Genomic DNA, 20,058 nt, shown 5'->3' with positions numbered 1-20,058 from the left:
TAGGGCCATGTCACTGTCCTTTGCCATTCACAAGGAACCTTTAAACCTTTTAAACAGGCTGCAACCCATGTGGACTGTTTTGTCTGTTGGACAGGATAATTTATTAAGGCAAGTTTTCTTGACTGTGGCATCTGAAAGAGGACATTGTTTTCTGGACAGTAGACATCCCATCTGTATCTTCTGGGGAGGTGGCCTCCCACAGCATTGTCATCTGGATGGGAGTACTCCCATAGCAATTGCACAATGGTCGGGTCAGGAGGCTAATTGAGCCCGTATATTCTACTGGCAGGAGGTATCCCAAGTAAGCTTAAGTAACCATATTGGCTGTGGTATATGAAGGATGCATAACACAGGTTTCTTCTGGATGGAAGTTATGTCACAGCAATTGTATACTCTTGGTCAGGGGGATAATAGAGGCTGAAGTTACCATATCACCATCTGAGCAAGAAGTGACCATATTATCAAGAAGGCATGCTGTAGATTATCATCATCTGGACAGGATGTGTCCCACCTATGAAACTGTAATTCTTCTTACTCAAAAGAAAAACGAAGACTATGTTGGGCAAGAGTTTGTCCTAAGTAACCAAATCTGCTTTATGGCAAGGAGCATCCTAGAGTGGATAGGTTATTTTCAAGTTGGGAAATTCCCATTAATGTATTTTCTTGGCAGGAAATATCCCCATAGATGCAGTATTGTGTTACGGACAGGCTATCATCCTCTAAGCAAAAGTCCTCCGACAGTGACTGCATCATTACCTGAGCAGGAGACATCCCACAGTTTACGAGGGTGGGAAATGATAGCTTCAACTTTTCTGCCCAAGGGTTAATTTATAAGGTACTGTACTCTTTTAAGAGTGGGAGTTACCTCAAAGATTTTTACTATAATTTTCTGTGCAGTTGGTATAGTCTTCTAGGGAAGAAGCATGTGGGGGAGTCTGTATCATTTTCTGGACAGAAAAGACCTTCAAGATGCTATATCCTTTAGGCAGTAGCATTTTTTTTGGGTCAACACATCACATAAGCAGGCTGTAACATCTTAGGGGCAGAGGCATATTTTAAAAATCTGCTTTGTCCTCGTGGAGGGAGGCATTCTATAGAGGATGTTGGATCAACATCTGGTTAGCATATCTTAGCAAGTAATCTTCATGCTGTAAAGTTCCATAGTGATCATATTGCCTTCCAAGCAGGAGACGTCTCGTTGTGACTAATGTCTTTGGGGTAGGCGGTATGTCATTGCTACAGTATCATCTATTGGGTAGGGGGCCATTTCATAGTGCCCGTGTAGTTTTCTGGCCAGGTGGCATGTCGTTGCTACAGTATCATCTACTGGGCAGAAAGTATCTCATAGTGACTGTGTAGTCTTGTGTGGGAAGGGGTTTTGTAGCTACTGTAGCATCTTGAGACGAGATATTTCAGTCGGAAGTATCATGCTGTGGACAAAGTATCCCATAGAGAGCATATCTATGGAGCAGGAAGCATCCCAAAGATGAAATACTGTCTCGCAGGCATGAGGTAGCTTGTGATTTACCTTCTGAGGTGGAAGGATTCTATAGGTGTCATCTTTGGGCAGGGCCATTGCAAAATAGTTATAAACCAGCATCTCTAGACAGTGGTAGTCTTAACATCGGGCCAGGAAGCCATACACTTCCAGCTGTATTGGCTTCTGGCCAGGTGGCATCCCATAATGAAGATAAGGTATTGTCTTCCATGTAGGCAGCATTGTATCTTCATCAGATGTTACATAGCTACCGTATTATCATCTATGCCATGTGCCACCATCTGCATTGGAAGTAGGTAGTTGAGGCCATATGATCTCTACCATCATCTTGGCAGGAAGCATCCTACTGAAACTGCATTGTCTTCTGGGCAGAAAATGTCCCGTAGGAATTGTAGTGTCTTCTGGGCAAGAGGCATTTCATAGCACCCATATTATCTGTGGGGCAAAAGTTATCTCATAGAGAATATCATCTGCAGAGGAGGCATCTATTTGAGGGTATATGTTCTGGACAGTAGGCAGCTTTTATTGCCATATAGTTTTGAAAGTAGCCAATAGAGGCTTTGTGAAGTCCTAGACAGGAGTTATCCCATAGAAGATTATCATCATCTGGGCACGAAGCATTCTATTCTGTGCAGATGTTGGTGTCATAGCAAACTGTATTATCTTCTATTCTATGCAGGAACTATCCGATTGAAGCTATATATTCTTTTGGGGCAAGAGCCAATCTTTTATGTACATGACAAGAATTATCTTAGAGTGGCTGTAGTGTCAGCTGGGCAGAAGGCATCCCTTGAGAGACTGTAGTCTTCTGGCCATAAGGGTTCCAATAACAGCTGTTCTGGGCAAGATGATTCTACGTATTAAGGTTGGGAGGCCTTGCATAATGGGCCCATGTCAGCTATATTGTTTTTAGGGTATGAGTCAAGCATTTCATAGGTTTTGTCGGCTTGTGTGCAGGAAGTACTTCATAGAAAAAAATCATTTGGGCAAGCAGATTGCTAAAGGTTGTATCATCTTAACAGGAGACAATAAATGCATTTTATGCAAATTTCTAGACAGAAAGCACTTTACAGCCCTTATTTTGTAAGGTGCATGAGGGAGCAACTATGGATCATCATAAAATGTGTAGAGAGTTCATTTTGGCACATTTTGCATTCTAACTGCCCCAATGACCAAAAATGTTTCTCAAACCATTTTGTTTCATGAAGAGATCAAACATTCTCCAAAGGCTACATACTTTTACATAATTTAATGCTTCAAAAATATCCTCTAAAAGGCAAACCATATTATTGCGAGGGCCATTTTCTAGAACTTTCTCTTGTGACCAGAAGAGCGACTTCAGAATACCTCCACTCAATGTTATGGTCTCTTCAGTTTACTTTGTGTATCTCCGCAATAGAGGGCTGTACCCTGCCTGGATCAAGATTGTGCTGCCTATGTACACTTCTTCCATGGCACTTCTTTTGTGATCTCGAAATACTCGACAAAAAAAATTCTAAAGTCCATGTCACATTGTTTCATTGGTACAAAGTCTTGCATTGTAGCCTATTGGAAATGTTCTTGCAAAGCAGTCTGTTGAAGGGGAGTTGAAGACCTGCTCAAGCTTGATAGGTTCTACTAGTGTCTGCTACCTCATCCTCATAACCGAGGTATTGGAATTTGGGGGAACCTTAAGTCTACCTGCTTCATTATCAGTAGCAAAAAGCCTTCCCCTCTCTGGTTGGAGAGGGATGCTTAATCACTGATTCAGTGTGTATATACGGTCAGTCTCTTGGTATGGTCTGTTTCCTTGCCTCTGCCATTCATGAGTAACTGTTAACAGCCATATCATCATGTGGACAATGGGTTTTTTTCTCAATAGGCAATATTTTCTCTTGGACAGAAAGCATCCTTTTATATTTTGTGAGAAGATAGTTGCTGAAAGTCATGTAAATAGAAGCCTCTCCTAAGGGCGCCATATCAAGCACATGAACTCTGTGATCATTATTTTAGATGTCATCTCTTCATGGTTAGGAGAGGCTATCTAACCATTCTCAGGTTGAATATACTGTACTATCCAAATGCAGTAGCTTCAAATCCATCTATAGGCAGAGTTATGTACAATGACGGTGGCATAGTAAAGGAGATTCAAGTACATCCTTTTCCCAAACTCGGCAGTAACCACACAAGATATTAGTTATGGTATATGCCATCTGTCTAAACGAAGTACATCTTTTCAGTTTTCTCTTTTCACCACATTGAGTGGATTCTTCAAAGCTTTCAATGGTTCTTTAAAAGGCTGCCGGGGGGGGGGGGGGGGGGGGTTAGTAGTGGAGGCTTGAAAGTGGTGGAAATAGGTCTCTGCACACATTATGTACTTTTTTCCAATTGGATTCTGTTTGATTTAGTAGTCATAATGGCCAGTGTATGGGAAGTTTCTTCAGTTTGCTATGGTGGATTATAAAAAAGTTTGTTTGAAACAAATTCAGTTTGTTCCAACACGGAGTACTTACCTCTAACTACTTTCTTAAGAGTATCTGGGATCTCCCCCCAACCAACCAGTTTTGTGTAGTTTACTCTATACCCATTTTCTATGAGGGGTAACCTCAGGCCCTGAGGCTAGCCCTGAGTCAGAGAGCATGCTTGCTCAGGTCTCGACCTCCAGTAAGTTCTCTGGTCGCGTCGCGATATCTCGCCGCTCTCCTTAATCCCAAGATATTAGTTATGGTATATGCCATCTGTCTAAACGAAGTACATCTTTTCAGTTTTCTCTTTTCACCACATTGAGTGGATTCTTCAAAGCTTTCAATGGTTCTTTAAAAGGCTGGCGGGGGGGGGGGGGGGGGGGGGTTAGTAGTGGAGGCTTGAAAGTGGTGGAAATAGGTCTCTGCACCCATTATGTACTTTTTTCCAATTGGATTCTGTTTGATTTAGTAGTCATAATGACCAGTGTATGAGGAGTTTCTTCAGTTTGCTATGGTGGATTATAAAAAAGTTTGTTTGAAACAAATTCAGTTTGTTCCAACACGGAGTACTTACCTCTAACTACTTTCTTAAAAGTATCTGGGATCTCCCCCCAACCAACCAGTTTTGTGTAGTTTACTCTATACCCATTTTCTATGAGGGGTAACCTCAGGCCCTGAGTCAGAGAGCATGCTTGCTCAGGTCTCGACCTCCTGTAAGTTCTCTGGTCGCGTCGCGATATCATCTCGCCGCTCTCCTTAATCCCAGTGTGACTCTTTGTGTCTCCCGCGTGGTTCCTTTGGCCTTTTCTCTTTGCTTTCCCTGTGCGTTCTTGTGTCTCGTAGTACTTCCTACTGCGTTATGGAGCATCCCCGCCGTTGTCCTGGGCCTATGGCCAGTGAATCGTGTGGAGCGTTTCTATCGAAACTGGAAGTAGACCCGCACTCCTTGTGTTCGTCGTGTAGGGGCAGTGTGTATTCCCCTACCGCCACGTGTCCGGAGTGCGTGTCCTGGAACGAGGTGCAGTGGGTACATTACGGCACCAAAAAGAAGGTGACGAAGAAGTCGCCCAAGAAGCTGAGCATCGCTTCTCCCCTGGCTTGGCCGGGCGTCGCTTCTCCCCTGGCTTGGCCGGGCGTGTCGTCGGACCGAGCTTCCCTGCCACCCTCCCCTACCCAGAGTAGGGGACGAGGTAAGTCCGTTGCGGGGGAAGAGGCCCGTGGCCCTTCCCCAGGAGTCTGATCTGCAAGATAGTGGGGTTGTGGCATCTTTCCAGGCAAGTGGCGGGCCTGAGGGAGGGTCGGGAGTGTGTGTGGGGGACGGAGTCCTGGTGCAAGCAGGGCACGCCTCCTCTGATGACCCTATGTGGGGGAAAAATGTCCCTAATTCTTCTCCAGCTTCCTGGGCTCGTTTCTCGGGAACTTCTGCAGCCGAAGGTACCGCTGAGAAGGAACACTCGCTGACATCGGACCCCCTCGCGTGGGTACCCCCGAAGATGCCCTTCAGGTCCTCGCTGAGAATGGAAGAGGGCTTCGGTTCCTGGTCCCCCACTGAAGAGCGTCCGCGCTTCCCTCCAGCGCTATCTGCTACGTTTCCGGACGTCTTCTTACAGGCCCCAAAAGAAGACTCCAGCGTCGGGGGAACCCTCCTACGTCTTTGCGTGAGTCGGGCTCGCAAGTCGTCGGGTTCATCAGTCGAGGCTTTTTCCTGTTCCTCGGAGGACGAATCCCGGAGGAAACACAGAAGACATCGAGAGAAGTCCCGCAGGAGGCACTCCCGTTCGCGCTCCAGGTCTCGCCACGGGAGAAGACGTTCCAGATCCCCCAGAGGAAAATGGAGAAGTAGCTCCCCAGACGAGGAGTGGGTTGTTATACCTCGCAGCAGACTGTTGGAGTTGGCAGCGGTTCTAGGCTCTTCAGGTTGGCGTCGTAGAGCCCATCCGGAGAGATACTCGTCCAGTAGCAGATTCGACCGACGGAGGGAGTCGTCGTTCCAGGTACCAGCAGACAGGCATAAGTCCGCGAAGGTCCCGGCTCCGTCCAGCGGAGAGAGTTGCCCCTTCGGTCTGGCAGCCGCGTCCAGACCTCCAAGACATCCCTGAGCCGTCAGGATCGTGAAGGACGGCCCCCCTCGTCGAGTAGACCCGCAGACACGTGGACCTCCATGAGGAAGGATAGACCGAGGACGAAGGCCTTCGTCTCGACGGCCATGCCTGTTCTTCAGCCAGAACCCCAGGAGATGGAGAGGACCAAGGCCTTGGCTTCTCCCTGTACGAAGGCCTCCGACGGAGGTGCCCCATCGCATGCAGCAGTTTGTCCTGCGGAGGAGCTGGACGATCAGGGGGAGGGTTCATCAGCGGAGGTGTCAGCCTATCGAAGAGTGATAGGCCTCATTCGGAGACACCACAGGCTGGACAAGCTGGACAAGCCCGAGCCCCCCTCCGAGGAATTCTGGCGGTCCAGTCTCAACAGACTGGTGGATGCCCCCGGCCAGCAGAGACCCTCCCTGGCATTTCCGTTAGCCAGGGATGTGAAGCTAGGTAGAGCCCACGTTGACAAGATTGTGGCCAACCACGCTGAGGCTTCCAAGAACCAGAGTTCCTCCAAACTACTACAGGGTCTGAAGTCCCAGAGCAAGTTTTACCTCCCGGAGGGCCACCGTGCAGGCACCTGTACACTGGAACCTGCACTCGCCGTTTTGGGACAAGGAGCTGCGGAAGAGAGGGCCTCGACAGCACCAATCTGTTTTTCTCCTGCGGAAGCCACCATGATGGAGGAGATAGCGAAGGACCTCGTGAACATCTCCTCCTGGCTGGATTGGTGGGCTTCTACCCTGGTGGGCGTCCAGGCATCGTACGACCTCACGGTCCCAGAAAATCAGGCCTTACTCAAGGAGCTGATTAGTTCGGGAGGTAAGGCCCTGAAGTTTCTGTCATACCAGTCACTAGCGCAGGCCGCCAACTGGGTCCTACGGAGGAGGGACACGGGCCTTAACAAGATCACCAGGCGGCTCCCCGACAGAGAAGCGAGGTCCCTGAGAAGCCTAACCCTGTGGGACGACTCGATTTTCCCCCTGAAGGCAGCGGAGGAGTAATTGAAAGGGTCAGGACACTCAAGGACCAGTGAGGAGGCCCGCGCACAGAAGGTCGGCCTCTGATGTTCCTCTACCATCTCGGGCTACTCTAAGGCAGCCCAGGAGAGACACTCCTACTACGGCCTGGTCACAGTCCTCTCAGCCCTCCCGTAGGGGAGCAGCCTCAGCTCAATCCTCCTATATGCCTTCGTATGCAGCGTCCAGAAGAGGGTGTTCAGGCCGCACCTTTAGGAGAAGATAGGGAGGGAGGCCCCCTACTCCTGCTGAAGCCTCAAGTGGGGGGATGCCTCAAACACTCTTGGCAAGCATGGAAAAACCACGGAGCAGACCCGTGGACAGTGGCAGTCCTGAAGGAAGGGTACAGGTTACCCTTCCTAGCGGAACCCCCACCTCTGATACCAGATCAGCAGGCAGGGTGGCTAGCCCCCAAGGACCCCTTGAAAAAGACAGCCCTACAGGAAGAAGTCTCAGCGATTATGGCAAAAGGAGCGATGGAACCAGGCAAGGACCCTGGTCTGGGGTTCTACAGCAGGCTATTCCTGGTGGAGAAGGCGACAGGGGGCTGGAGACCGGTCATAGACCTCTCAGCCCTCAACAAATTCGTGTGCAAGACTGACTTCAAGATGGACACTCCGAAGTCGGTCTTAGCGTCCTTGAGGGAAGGGGACTTCATGATGTCAATAGACCTCAAGGACGCTTACTTCCAAATTCCAGTTCATCCATGTAGCAGGAAGTACCTACGAGTGAAATGGGATACCCAGACGTTGCAGTTCAAGACCCTCTGCTTCGGGCTGTCCACAGCCCCTCAGGTCTTCATGAGGGTCTTCATAACAGTCTCAGCCTGGGCTCATGAACAGGGCATTCGCCTGATTCGGTACCTAGACAACTGGTTGTTACTTTCATCCTCAGAGGAAGTACTGAGGGAACAAGGCACGAAGCCTCTGCGGTTCTGCAACGTCCTGGGTATCATCATCAACCCGAAGGAGTCCCAGTTTACCCTCCACCAGGATGACCTACCTCGGAATGGTTCTGGACTCCCGGTTGGCGAGAGCCTTCCCCTCTGCGGACCAGCCCAGGAGAACAAAGGACTGACAGAGGCTGATAGGACACCTTACCTTATGTCATTAGAGAAACTGGTCCCCCAGGGCAGGCTGAAGCTCAAGTCCAGTGGAATCTGAAGGAGAACTGGAACCAGAGGTACTCCCCCCACAAGGTGATCCCGGAGACGAAGGAGGTCCTAGAGTGGTGGGGCGGCAGGTCGAACACCCTCAAGGAGTGCCCTTCGCAGCCGACCCTCCGGAGATGCCCGTTCACGGACGCATCAAAGGAGGGGTGGGGTGCCCATCTGCTCGGACGGTCAGCAAGATGGACTTGGACGGACGAGGAGAAAGCCCAGCACAAACGTGCTAGAGATGAGGGCAGTACGAAGGGCGTGCCTGGAGTTCGTCCATCTACTGTGGGGGAACATTGTGGCGTTGATGTGCGACAACTCCACGGTGGTGGCCTACAAAGAAATAAGGAGGACTAAGATTGAAGGAGTTGTGCGTCCTCATGTTGGAACTTCTGGAATGGGCCGAAGTAGAACAAATCAGGATCTCAGCAAGATTCATTCCGGGAAAGAGGAACGTCCTGGCCGACGGCCTCAGCAGGATGGGACAAGTAGTGGGTTCCGAATGGTCCCTGCACCCAGAAGTAGCCAAAACCATCATTCTAAAATGGGGATCGCCGGTGATGGACCTCTTCGCAACGAGGTTGAACGCACAGCTCCCCGTGTTTTGTTCTCCTGTGCCAGACCCAAGAGCGGCGTTCGAGGACGCCTTCCAACATCCCTGGGACAACCTCGAGGTTTACGCCTTCCCCCCCCCCCCTTCGGGATGCTCAGACAGGTCCTCAACAGAGTAAGGAGGGCGGACAACCTGTGGATGACTTTGGTAGCGCCCTGGTGGCCGGAGAGAGAATGGTTCGTGGATCTAAAAGAACTGGCACGACTTCCACCTTGGCTCCTTCCGGACAGGCCAGACCTTCTTCGGCAACCACATTTCCAAAGGCTTCACGAGAACCCTCGGTCCTTCCGTCTTCACGCGTGGAGGTTATCGAGCGTCTCCTGAGGAAAGAAGGCTATTCGTTGGGGACGGCAGCGAGGATGTCAGGCTACCTGAGGCGATCATCGGCAGCAGTCTACCAAGCAAAATGGGCCACCTTTACTATGTGGTGTGCCTCTAAGAACATCAGGCCCCTGAGGGTCTCTATCCCGGAGATAGCGGACTTCTTGGTTTATCTCAAGGACGTGGTCAACATGTCCATCCCGGCCATCAAGGGAGTACGGGCTGCTCTGGGTCAAGTCTTCCTCCTGAAGGGCATCGACCTGGGAACCTCCAGACATCTCTCGATGCTCATTAAGAGCTTCGAGCAATCGTGTCCCCCGCAAGCCGTTCGGGTGCCACAGTGGGACGTGGGCAGGGTCCTGAAGATGTCAGAGCCTCCCTTCGAACCCTTAAAGGACATCGTGGACAAGGATCTTACCCTCAAGACAGTTTTCCAATTGGCATTAGCTTCGGCGAAACGAGTAGGGGAGATACATGGACTGTCCTATGAGGTCTCTCACTCGAAGGGTTGGCGGGAGCTCACCTTCAGGTTCGTGCCATCCTTCGTTGCGAAGACCCAGAATGGGATCCCAGGTTTGAGGGGTTCTCAATACCAGTAATTACTCGATCGGACAACTCGAAGGACTTGCGGCTGTGCCCTGTCAGGGCCGTAAGAAAATACTTAGAGGACAGCCAGACTTTGGCCCGAGATCAAAAGTCTGTTTGTGTCCACGGGCCTGGTGAAGAAGCCAGTCTCGAAGAACACTATCTCCTTCTGGCTGAGGCAGGTGATTATCAGGGCCTACAGTAAGGCGGATATCCCCCTGCCGGGAAAGCCCAGACCCCACAACATTAGGGGCCGAGCACCATGTTAGTTTTCGAGAAGAATATGGCAGTGGGCCAGATCCTGAGAGCAGGCACCTGGGCTAACCAGTCTACCTTCACTGCTCATTACTTGAAGGACTACAGTATTCAAGAAAAATCCCTGGACGGGTTCTCGATAGGTACCGTCATTTCTGCGCTCTAAATGGTTCAAAGGTCTGGCCCCAGTGATAACCACGGGTAGAAAGTACAAGAGACACAGGTTTGTTCCTTAAACCCCCTTGTTCTTCCTCCCCCTATTCCGCTTAAAATGGTCTCAGATAGGACTCTGAGCCCGGGATACAAGGACCCCTACTTTGGAAGGACATGGCTCCTAGGATTTCTTGCAGAGCTGAGTTACTTAGTGTGTCTAAGACGAGCTTTTTGTGTAGTTTCCTCTATTCTCGTTTTTCCTTGGGGTCATCAAGACCTAGCCTCCTATCTAGGTCTTTGGATATATCTCAGCACGGACTCGGAAGGTTTAAGGCCACTCCCACCTCCTAAAGTTTAAGTCTCCTAAGAAAGTAAGTACTCCGTGTTGGAACAAATCTCAAATTTCAAGTAATTTGTATTTTTCCTAACAGTACTTACCTCGAACTACTTTCCGGTAATGGCCCGCCCTGCCTTCCCCGAGTGCCGTATGGAATTCTTAGAGACCTAAAACTACCAAGAACTTACTGGAGGTAGAGACCTGAGCAAGCATGCTCTCTGACTCGGGATTAGCCTCAGGGCGCGTATCACTCCGCCTGAGGTTACCCCTCATAGAAAATGGGTATAGGGTAAACTACACAAAAACTCTGGTCAGTTGGGAGGAGATCCCAGATACTCCTAAGAAAGTAGTTCGATGTAAGTACTGTTAGGAAATATACAAATTACTTAAAATGTGATATTTTTTAAGAAATGTAAATGCGTACTATTGGTGGCGAGTAAGTTTGTCTGTCGGGCTTCCTAGTTGGAAGTGTGCCCGACTAGCTTATGACAGTTATTGCAGTGTATAGTTTTTTAAAATCTAAGGTTAACAGCATATATTTATGGATTAACATCTTTCATAGGATTATGTAAAACTAAAATAGTTTATTCATTAGTAACTTGTGAATAAGAAATTTGTTAACCTATTGTATTTTTCCAGCTTGGTAAAGAAGTATGCATAGATATGAAGCCTGAGCCAAAAGATAAAACAAAGCCTGAAGAGAAGAAACCACGTTGGGAAAGTGAAGTCCCTACTTTCAACCCAGAGGAAATGTCATTGGAAAAGTTCCAGAAAAAAGTTATGAAGAAAGCACGTAAAGAAAAGAACCGAAATATTAAAAGAATAGATGGGTTAATGGCAGACTTAGATGGGTTAAAGTGCACAGGTGAAGATTATGACTTTGAAGAGTATTTTGGCTAAATAAATGTATATAGAGTACATGAACACTTTCTTTTCCCTAGGATGTTTAGGGATAAGAAAAAATACAAAGGATTGTGTAAATTTCACAATAATGTAAAGTTTCTGAACCAAAGACAATTAAAATAGTTTAATATTTGTATCAACTATCAATTACAAATTAAAGATCTAAAGAACATTATTTCCAACATCATCTTGGATTTCTATCTTTATCGTGAATGCATGAAATATGCTCAATGCAAATGGCAAAAATTATAGCATAGACATGGACTGAATATCACAAACATTACTATCATTACCCTTTAGTTCATTTTTTTCCCGCATACAAACCTGAGGGATGTGTGATGTCGCCATAGTTGTTCAATTTGTTGGAGTGGTGAGAGAGGTGAATGCTCGAGTGCTTGGTAGAGGATTGGAACTGATAGATGAGGGATCATGAAGGGGAGGTCACTCTGTTGTTGTTTGCGGATGATAACTTACTTGTTGCAGACTCGGAGAAGCTTGGTCGATTAGTGACAGTTTGTATGGGTATCTGAGAGAAGGAAGTTGAGTTAATATGGGTAAGAGTAAGGTTACGAGATGCAAGGTTTAATGTCATGTTGAATGCAGAGGAAGTAAATCAGAATAAGTACTTGAGGTCTGTTGTTGCAAGTTGCAAAAGCAAATGGTGGAGTGAAAGCAGATGTACGCCAGAGTGAATGAAGGATGCAAAGTGTTGGGGGCAGTGAAGGGTGGAGTGGAAGCAGATGTACGCCAGAGAAAATGAAGGATGCAAAGTGTTGGGAGCAGTGAAGGAGAGGTAAAGAATAGAGGGTTAGGAATGAATGTAAGAGTTCTGTATGAGAAAGTGATTGTACCACCGTGATCTATGGATCGGAGTTGTGGGGAATGAAAGAGACAGAGACAGAAATTGATTGTGTTTGAGATGAACTGTTTCAGGAGTTATGGCTGGTGTATCTCGAGTAGATAGGATTAGGAACGAAGTAGTGAGGGTGAGAACGGGTATAAGAAATGATTAAGCAGCTAGAATATGTTGAGGTGGTTTGGCCATGTTGAGCGAATGGAAAGTGGCTGTCTGCTAAAGATGGTGATGAATGCAAGAGTTGATAGGAGAAATACAAGAGTTTGGGTGGATGGATGGAGTGAAGAAAGCTCTGGGTGATAGGAGGATAGATATGAGAGAGGCAAGAGTGTGCGCTAGAAATAAGAATGAATGGCGAGCAATTGTAATGCCCTGCTGCTTCCTCTTGTCGCCTTGGTGGCCACGGAGGTAGCAGCAGTAAGGGATTCAGCATGTGGATCTTCATTTGTAGTGGATAAATGGGGAGGCTGGGCTGTGGCACCCTAGCAGTTCCAGCTAAACTCTGCTGAATCCCTCGTCAGGCTAAAAGGAGCGGAGAGAGGAAGGGTCCCCTTTTGTTCCTTTGTTTTGATGTTGGCTACCCCCTGCCCAACCTGGGGGAAGTGCCTTGGTAAATAGAATAGACAAACCTGAGTTTTGAGGCTTTGATGACATCGGAGACATTCATAAGTAAACAAATCAGCCATTTGGCTATTGGCTTATACAGTAGTGTGGTTTTTAATATATGAAAAATTACTTTGTAAATTTGAAGCTTCATCTGTGGTGGATAACTGGAGACGGTTGGCTGTGGCACCCTAGCAGTATCAGCCGAACTTGGTTGAATGCCTGTCAGGCTGGGAGGAATGTAGAGAGGAAAGGTCCCCTTTTTTCATTCATTTTGATGCTGGCTACCCCCCAAAACTGGGGGATGTGCCTTGGTATATGTATGTATGTACATAAGATCATATCACAAACCAAATGGGAGATAGGTAAATAGCTCAGAACAGACATTAAGGTTTATTCCCTTCCAGAAGTGTGTTTATCTTTGAAGAAAAAAAAAAAAAGGAATGAGGATTCTGATAACCTAGTCTGCCATCAACATGGAATATAATCTCACCAAGGAAAGCAAAGTAAAATAAAAACTTTTCTCCCTTAAAATTTGGGAAGATTTCTAGAGAAGCTCTTTTCCATAGAGAATGTGACCATGAAGCATATTTAAAGGTCACTCCATTGCAAACTTGGCATTGCTGGCAGCCTAGGAAGGAAGAGCAGCATCAATCACTCGAGTCTCTTTCCTACCTTAATACCATCTTTGTACCTTAGATTATTTTAAAGCTAAAGGAGTTACAAGACGTGAACAATCATCATATCAACGGGGAAAAAGTCAAAATTATGGGCATTACAAAAAGGTATAAAGGAGTTGTCACACCAGACTAGTATCCTTATCTATTGAGAAGCAACAACCAGACTTCTATCATAATCAACTGAGATTTTACATATTCTTTCTAGGAAATATACCCAAGGGTATATTTTACCTAAGTCAGAAGAACTTGCTAAACAGAAATGAGCTTTGGTTGACCACATCTTCTCATTCCTATTGGTATTATTATTACTAATTAACCTGCATCCTTAGTAGGAAAAAGAGGATCCTATAAGCCCAAGGACTCCAACAGAGAAAAAATAGCCCAGTGAGGAAAAGAACTGAATAAACTACGAGAAGTCGTGAAAAAAAAAAACTCCAAGAACAGTAAAAAAAAATATCTTTCATATATAAACTATAAAGGGAGACTTACGTCAGCCTGTTAAAGAAAAAAAAACATTCGCTGCAAGTTAGAACTCTCAAAGTTCCACTGATTTAACTACCTGATTAGGAAGATCATTCCAAACCTTTGTTCATAGCTAGAAAAAACTTCTAGTCCAAAGAATACATTGACAGTTGGCCAACTTATTGAAACGGCTGTCATTGATTTCGTCCCAACAGTGAGCCATAAAATTTTTTACTCTTACAATACTCTTACAAAGTACTACTATTCTGAGGCAGCTGCAATGGAGATTCGAACAAGTCAAAACAAATCCCTGATGTAACAGAGTGGACCAGGTTAGTCCTACAAGAGATCAAAACTGTCCAAACTAGAATACCAAAGGAAGGCCAGGACCCTCCAAGACCAACACTATGAAGATACCGTTCTGCAAGTGGAGGTCAACCAATGTGAATCATGGAAGTTTTGGAATTCTCTAGGAGAGGAGAGAGGAAGTGCCCTACATCCTCCACAACATCAAGTGTTTCAGCGACATTTTGAAGCAAGAAGCCTACGTAGAAAATTTGCAAGGGGTCTTCAAAATCACACCAGAGAACCGCCAGTTCAACCACCCTGCAAGAAAAAAAGGGACGTTCACTCGTACCCGCTAGCAGACCTCTTCAGACTTGACCTGCGAATCCCACTTCCAAACCCTATTGAAACATGGGACCTGAAGTGGATAATCAACAGAATGAAGAGGAAGAAGGCACCAGGCAAATCCATCATTAACCTCCCTAACCAGGTTATAATTATGTCTACCAAACTCTGAATAACTAGGCCTTGAACATGGGCTACTTCCCTGATCCGTACAATACCGGGATCACCTGATTCATCAACAAACCTGAAAAGGATATCAGGCAAGTTTGCAACTACAGGCCTATACACCCCTGCTGGAAATCCCAGAGAAAATCTTAGAAAAGGCCCTGAAAGATACAATGGTTAAATTCCTGGAGAGAAATGGCATGATGAATGATAAAATCAGTATGGGTTTACAAGTGGCAGAAGCACTCACACTGTAGATGTACTATATGAATCATCACCACAGTGCAACACCAAGGTTAATTATTGGTCTCCAGGGACATCACCAAGCGTTCGACAAAATGTGGCACGACGGCCCAAGTTCACACTTGCAGAAGTGGACCAGCTGGAAATTTCTATAAAATCATCTGCAGCTCCTTGGACAGCAGAAAGGCAACGATACAGGTGGGAAGCTTTTTGGGACCGGGAGTTTCCACTACTTACTGTGGTCCCCCGAGGTAATGAGCTGGCACATATCCTGTTCAACTTTTATACAAGAGATACACCAGCACCCTCGGTGGGGATGCGATTAGATAATCTTTGCAAATGATCAAACCAAAATTGTGACCAACCCGACCAAGAAAGCAAGTTAATACTGGCCGCAAACGGCAAGGGAAATAGCCAGGATCAAGTAAGAGTGGAAGTGGAACATCCCCACCAGCCAGTTAAAAGTTTCAACTTCTACTCGTTGGTGCCAAGAAACCGGCAGCAGTAGGAGTAGGGGGCAGGGCCATACCGTTTAATAACTACATAAAATTACTGGGAGTTACAATTGGGACAACTGGACTGGGGAAACATGTCATAAGGACCTTCTAGAAGGCAATAAAAAATGGCCAAGGCATATCCACATCAACTTGATACGACTCTACAAGACCCTGGTTAGGCCTCAACTGGAATATCCTGCCATTCTGTTTGCCCCAAGTTTGCAAAACAAACATGCAAAGGATACAAGCAGTTCAGAACAAATGTGTCTGAAGAGCCTCCAAAGAGACTCATCCTTACTATAACATGCAGCAAAACCTCCACGAGAGAGACAAGATTGAACCCATGAACTGCAGGCTCCACAGGCTGGCAAGGAGTACCTTTGAAAGGATGGAGTTAATAAGCAGTGGAACTGTGGAGAGGAGCAGTAATCTCCAAGAAGAGGACAAAGCCACTGGCCAAGACTTTTGCCAGCCATAAGGTGAAGCGAGTGAAATGTCAATTTAAGTTTAGTGAAAAAAAAAAAAAATATAAGCAGACAGTAGATTGGGACTTCCCCTGCTGATTGCCCCTTTCTATCCTAAATTTGTTCAATCAATTCCTCTCTGATCCATTCAACTTTGATCAGAGCTCCTACTTGCTTCCCCACTTTTCCTACTACTAAATTCTTCATGCAGTTCCAAGGAGATTTAAAAGAAGAAAAACACAAGACACCGTCAGCGGAGGGTGGAGACACAAACCAAACTAAAAATTACTATAGCAAAGGGGTCTGCCCCTTCTATAACATTCCCACTATCTGTTCCTTCACCTACTCCCAATTCCTTTGAACTTATCCTCTCCCCCTCTTTTTTTTCTATGACCATGATGATGAGCATTGAACTCCATGATGGAGAAAGCATGACTAATAGAATTGACGGCTTACCTTGTATTACGAACAAGATGGTACTGTTGGGGAAGATCTGAATGCATACGACTGTCAAAATCATAGAAATCTTATGCAACATGCATAACATCCATCAAATTAAGATGAGATTCAGCAGCTGAACACCTGACAGGAGAACAATATTCAAAACAAGCTATAATGAAAGAATTAAAATATTTCAATAGATTGATCATAAAAAATCTTAAAAGACTTTCACAATAAGTCAATTTTTTTTGTCATCGAAGAAGAGACAGCCCAAATGTGTTTCTAAAAAGTAATCAAGAATCACCCCAAAATTTTAATTCATACAATGAGTTAAAGAAACTATTATCGATGTACAGATCTGGATGTTGAGGAGCCACTGTCCTCAACCTATTGTACTTAAACTCTAGCCCAACTTGACCTCGAGTTTTGGTAGGGTTCAACTTCATGCCCCGTAATTTGCACCATGCACTAAATTTAGCTAAATGTCTATTAAGGAAGTCAGCAACCACAAATCTACATTCAGATGGAATTGATGAAGAGTGAGTACCATATCTGCCTATATGATGTGCTTGTTATCTAAGCTAAAACACATGTCATTTACTTAAGGTATGAAAAGTAAAGGCCCCAAAACACTACCCTGAGGAACACTAGATATATCACATTCCTATACTCACTATGGTGCCCATAAACAACTCTTTGCGATCTATTGCTTAAAAATTCAATAAATGATGCAAAGAATAGACCCACTCACTCTCAACTGCTTGAGTTTGAAAACTAAGGCCTCATGATTAACACCATCAAAGGCAGCACTAAAATCAAAGCAAATCATACAAACTTTTCAACCACAATCAGGGGATTTCTTTACAGGTTTAGAGATTGTAAGAAGGACATCACCTACTTCAAGGCCTTTAGAAAAGCCAAACTGCAAACTAGGGAACATTTGATTACCTTCAGCAAACTTATTTAGACGTTTTACCAAAATACGTTAAAAAATGTTACATAATATGGGAGTTATGGGAAATTGAGAGCTAATCTGCTGGATTTGAGCTAAAACATACAGATTTACATAATGGAACATCATTACCAATTATCCAACAAGTGCTAAATGAATCTCTTGCTATCTTGCGGGAAAATAACATTACTTAGTAACTAAGAAATCTGCAAGCTTTCTAAAATATAAAGGAAAATACCATTTGGATCTACACCATAAGCATCAAGTACTATCAAGTTTTAATTTCACAAAACCAAAATGCTGAACTCTTTAAGTTAAGCATCAGGAAAACAGGAAAGAGGAAGATCAAGTTTCTCATTACTCTACCTACTGTCAACCACATCAACCAAAAATGGTTGCCTTTTCCTCTGGACAGTGACATGACCATCTGATTCAAGTAAAGGAGGAACTGAAGTCCACACCAAAGAGTAAGAGATTTAAGAGCATCCCACTACTTGTTCCTGGGTTTATGGTTAAATTGCATTCCTTTTCAGTTGAAGCATGAACTCTGAGCAAAAGCCGAGTACAGTATAGTTATTCAATATAAAATCTGCCTCCTGCGTCTCAAAATAAGCAAGTGTACAATAATCATTCAACCAGGGTTTGTCTTTCACTTGGTACCTTAGCACACGAGAAGGGCCTATCAATGATGTTGACCTGATTCAAATTTAAAAGATGAGGATACTTAACAATTATACAATTGACCAATTTATCCCTCTGGTGATCCAATGACGATGATGCAATTACGCATGAAAATATTTTTGCTGTGGGTGATCCGATGACACTAATTGCTGTCATACACAACTTATTTTCGAGAAAAATTTGGCATAAATACGCGCGTCATTCAAAGAAAACTAAACCAACCACGAGACAGCAGATGGTTGAGGGATGTGTGGAGCCTAAAAGAAACGGGTAGTAGAAGCACATGCACAGCAGGCCTATGAGACTCATTTCTTTCTATATATTTCTTGTTTCAACGTAATATTTTCTGAATTTATCATTACTTTTAAATCAACTGTCATAAATCAAATTTAAAGACGAGTAAAGGAAAGAATTTCGTGAGGTCTGTGAAAAAATTACCCCATTTGCCTTGTCTTTGTGTCCCACATGACCTATTTCTGTACAGTATTTGGCTATGTACATATGCTTGTATTTTTTACTTAAAACAGAGAATGTAATCTTAGAAATACAGGGTGGTTTTAGAAGTGGTAGAGGTTGTATGAATCAGATTTTTTCAGTTAGGCAGATATGCGAGAAATATTTAGCAAAAGATAAGGAGGTGTATGTTGCGTTTATGGATCTGAAGAAAGCATATGATAGAGTTGATATGGAAGCAATGTGGAATGTGATGAGATTATATGGTGTTGATGGAAGGTTATTGCAAGCAGTGAAAAGTTTCTACAAAGGTAGTAAAGCATGTGTTAGGATAGGAAATGAAGTGAGCGATTGGTTTCCGGTGAGAGTGGGTCACAGACAGGGATGTGTGATGTTGCCGTGGTTGTTTAACTTGTATGTTGATGGAGTGGTGAGAGGTGAATGCTCGAGTGCTTGGATGAGGATTAAAACTGGTAGACGAGAATAAACAAGAATGGGAGGTAAATCAGTTGTTGTTTGCGGATGATACTGTACTGGTTGCAGACGAGGAAGAGAAGCTTGGGAGGTAAATCAGTTGTTGTTTGCGGATGATACTGTACTGGTTGCAGACGAGGAAGAGAAGCTTGGCCAATTAGTGACAGAATTTGGAAGGGTGTGTGAGAGAGGGAAGTTGAGAGTTAATGTGGGTAAGAGTAAGGTTATGAGATGTTTAGGAAGGGAAGGTGGTGCGAGGTTGAATGTTATGTTGAATGGAGAGTTACTTGAGGAGGTGGACCAGTTTAAGTACTTGGGGTCTGTTGTTGCAGCAAATGGTGGAGTGGAAGCAGATGTACGTCAAGGAGTGAATGAAGGATGCAAAGTGTTGTGGGCTGTTAAGGGAGTAGTAAAAAATAGAGGGTTGAGCATGAATGTAGAGAGTTCTATGAGAAAGTGATTGTACCAACTGTGATGTATGGATTGGAGTTGTGGGGAATGAAAGTGACGGAGAGACAGAAATTGAATGTGTTTGAGATGAAGTGTCTAAGGAGTATGGCTGGTGTATCTCGAGTAGATAGGGTTAGGAACGAAGTACTGTAGTGAGGGTGAGAACGGGTGTAAGAAATGAGTTAGCAGCTAGAGTGGAAATGAATGTGTTGAGATGGTTTGGCCATGTTGAGAGAATGAAAAATGGCTGTCTGCTAAAGGTGATGAATGCAAGAGTTGATGGGAGAAGTACAAGAGGAACAACAAGGTTTGGGTGGATGGATGGAGTGAAGAAAGCTCTAGGTGATAGGAGTATAGATGTGAGAGAGGCAAGAGAGCGTGCTAGAAATGGGAATGAATGGCAAGCGATTGTGACGTAGTTCTGGTAGGCCCTGCTGCTTCCTCTGGTGCCTTGGATGACCGCGGAGGTAGCAGCAGTAGGGGATACAGCGTTACGAAGCTTCATCTGTGGTGGATAACGGGGGAGGGTGGGCTGTGTCACCCTAGCAGTACCAGCCGAACTCGGTTGAGTCCCTTGTCAGGCTGGGAGGAACAGAGAGGAGAGGTCCCCTTTTTGTTTCATTTGTTTGATGTCAG

General features: G+C 45.3%; 1 protein-coding gene and 1 long non-coding RNA gene across 2 annotated transcripts in view; one reads left to right on the top strand and one right to left on the bottom strand.

Moving 5' to 3' along the window:
* Ns1 (Nucleostemin 1) overlaps positions 1–11,386 on the top strand; it is a 38,491-nt gene extending 27,105 nt beyond the window's left edge. The window contains exon 10 of the mRNA XM_068386875.1: positions 11,108–11,386. Coding sequence (XP_068242976.1) covers positions 11,108–11,368 — 261 coding nt within the window. The 3' untranslated portion in view covers positions 11,369–11,386. The remainder of the gene's footprint in view (positions 1–11,107) is intronic.
* A 245-nt stretch (positions 11,387–11,631) lies between these two features.
* LOC137653466 (uncharacterized) overlaps positions 11,632–20,058 on the bottom strand; it is a 45,999-nt gene continuing 37,572 nt past the window's right edge. Inside the window, exon 3 of the long non-coding RNA XR_011046490.1 lies at positions 11,632–11,897. This is a non-coding gene — a long non-coding RNA (uncharacterized lncRNA). The remainder of the gene's footprint in view (positions 11,898–20,058) is intronic.

Source organism: Palaemon carinicauda, chromosome 14 (assembly GCF_036898095.1).
Source record: "Palaemon carinicauda isolate YSFRI2023 chromosome 14, ASM3689809v2, whole genome shotgun sequence".
NCBI lineage: Eukaryota > Metazoa > Arthropoda > Malacostraca > Decapoda > Palaemonidae > Palaemon > Palaemon carinicauda.
The sequence above is the reverse complement of the archived record's forward strand: the minus strand, read 5'-3'. Positions and strand labels throughout refer to the sequence as shown.